General features: G+C 68.4%; 1 protein-coding gene across 1 annotated transcript in view; it reads left to right on the forward strand.

The window, feature by feature from the left end:
- LOC106886691 (eukaryotic translation initiation factor 4 gamma 1-like) overlaps positions 1–1,953 on the forward strand; it is an 8,296-nt gene that overhangs the window by 5,464 nt on the left and 879 nt on the right. The window contains exons 9-11 of the mRNA XM_014939836.1: positions 853–945; positions 1,022–1,088; positions 1,422–1,944. Of these exons, the coding sequence (XP_014795322.1) occupies positions 853–945; positions 1,022–1,088; positions 1,422–1,944 (683 nt within the window). The remainder of the gene's footprint in view (positions 1–852; positions 946–1,021; positions 1,089–1,421; positions 1,945–1,953) is intronic.

Raw genomic sequence — 1,953 nt, forward strand, 5'->3', positions numbered from 1 at the left:
GCTGCCAACTGCTGTCTGCTCCCGGAGATGCCGGTGCTCGGAGGCCTCGCACGGGGCCTATTTATAGTTGGGAGATGGGCACGGCCCTGCGGAAATGCAAGCACCACCCCCCCTCCCCAGCAGCTCCCACCGGACCCCTGCTATCGCGGGGATCTGGGAAGTGCTGCTGGGGGTGGGAGGGGGGCTGGCATTTCCTCGGCAGAGGGACCTTGGTGTCCCTTCAGCTCCACTTTGAGAGCAGGTCAGGTTTGGGGGTGCATGGACAAGATCCGCTGTCCCCCACCGGAGTCCTGGACCCACCTGTGCCCCCAACTTCCTCCCCCCAGCAGGATTTCCCCCATGGCTCCTGCACCCGCGGCAGGCACAGGGCCAGCGGTGCTGTGGGCAAGCAGGGTGTCACGCAGCTTGCCACCAGGACTTTTGTGTGTTGAGGCTGGTCCCCGAGGCAGGGGAGTGTCCCCGCAGTCCCTGTGCCAGTGTGGTGATGCCTCATCCCCCGTCCCCCGGAGATGGGCGCTGGCCTGGGGACCTGGTGCTGGCCCCACTGTCACAGTGGCTTGTAGGGCTGTCCCTGCCCCGCGCTGTCCCTGCCCCGTGCCCGCCGGGTGTCGGGACAGGACGGTGACTGGGGTGGGGGGCTGTCCCCCGTGGGGACAGGAGGTGGCACCTGCTGGTCCCTGAATGGTCCACCCCTGTCCCATGGGGCAGGCATGGCGCTGGATGAGCTTGTCCCCTCAGAGAAGGGGATGTTCTGGGGGTGTCCTGGGCCCAGGCAAAGGGGGATGTTCCCCTGTGGGGTATCCTCCACCCCACTGACAGCTTCCACCCTCTCTACCCCCGACTCACGGGCAGATCCGGATACGAGACCCCAACCAAGGTGGCAAAGACATCACCGAAGAAATCATGTCCGGAGCAAGGACCTCATCCACCCCCACCCCTCCACAGGTAAGGGGGCACCCTGAGGGGGGCAGTGGGGTGCGCACGGGGCACTGCTGAGCTCCCTCTTTGCCCCCCACCCTAGGCTGGAAGCGGTTTGGAGCCCCAGGCCAACGGAGAGACCCCCCATGTAGCAGTTATTGTCCGGCCAGGTAAGTGCCACCGCTGGGGGTTGGCACGGCTACTGCTGGGCTCCCTGGTGTTGCCACTGGGGGTGTGAGGTGCCAGCCCTGCTGTTCCCTGCACACCTGGGGACTGGTGTCCCCATGCTGGGTCTAGGAGAGTTTGTGGGGGGCTGTCTGCTCGCCCCAGCTGTCCCCTGGGCACTGAGGGACCCCCCTGTTGTCCCTGTCACCCGTTTGTGGTGTGGGTTGAAGGTTGGCACGTCTGTCCCTACCCCTCCTGCGGGTGGAGGGATCTGGGGAGGGGGGGATGTGGGGTGAGTGGGGGATCAGGGACACCCCTACTAATGCCCCCCCTTGCAGATGACCGCCCGAAGCCCGCGCTGGTGGTGAGCAAGCCCGTCTCCCTGGAGCCCAGCAAGTCGGCGTCCCCGTCACCTCCCCCTCCCCTCATCCCCGAGGTGGAGCCCGTGGTGCTCTCGGCGGTGACGCTGGTGCCAATGGAGCCCCCCGTGGACGCGGACACTAAAGGGGAGCCGGGCGAGGCGCCGCCCGACCCACACAAGACGTTTAGCGCCATCACTACAGTGCCAGGGCCCGCGGAGCCCCTCCTGCCCACGCCCGACATGGACACGGTGCCCACGGTGGCTGCGGAGGAGGAGGAGGTGGTGGCCGCCATTCCCCTCCCGGAACCCACCCCGCAGGCGCCCCTGCCCCCCGAGGTACCCATGGTGCCCGTTGTCCCCCCGATGCCAGCTGTGCCCCTGCTGCCGGCCACCCCCTCGCCGCCGCCGCCCGTCGTACTGCAGGCCCCCGAAGAGCCCGCCAAACCTGCCTCCCCCAGCCCCCCGCCGCCCCGGGAAGAGCCCCCCGCCCCCGCCGCCGAGCCCAACGG

This window comes from Calidris pugnax, unplaced genomic scaffold (assembly GCF_001431845.1).
Source record: "Calidris pugnax isolate Ruff unplaced genomic scaffold, ASM143184v1 scaffold94, whole genome shotgun sequence".
NCBI classification, from domain to species: Eukaryota; Metazoa; Chordata; class Aves; order Charadriiformes; family Scolopacidae; genus Calidris; species Calidris pugnax.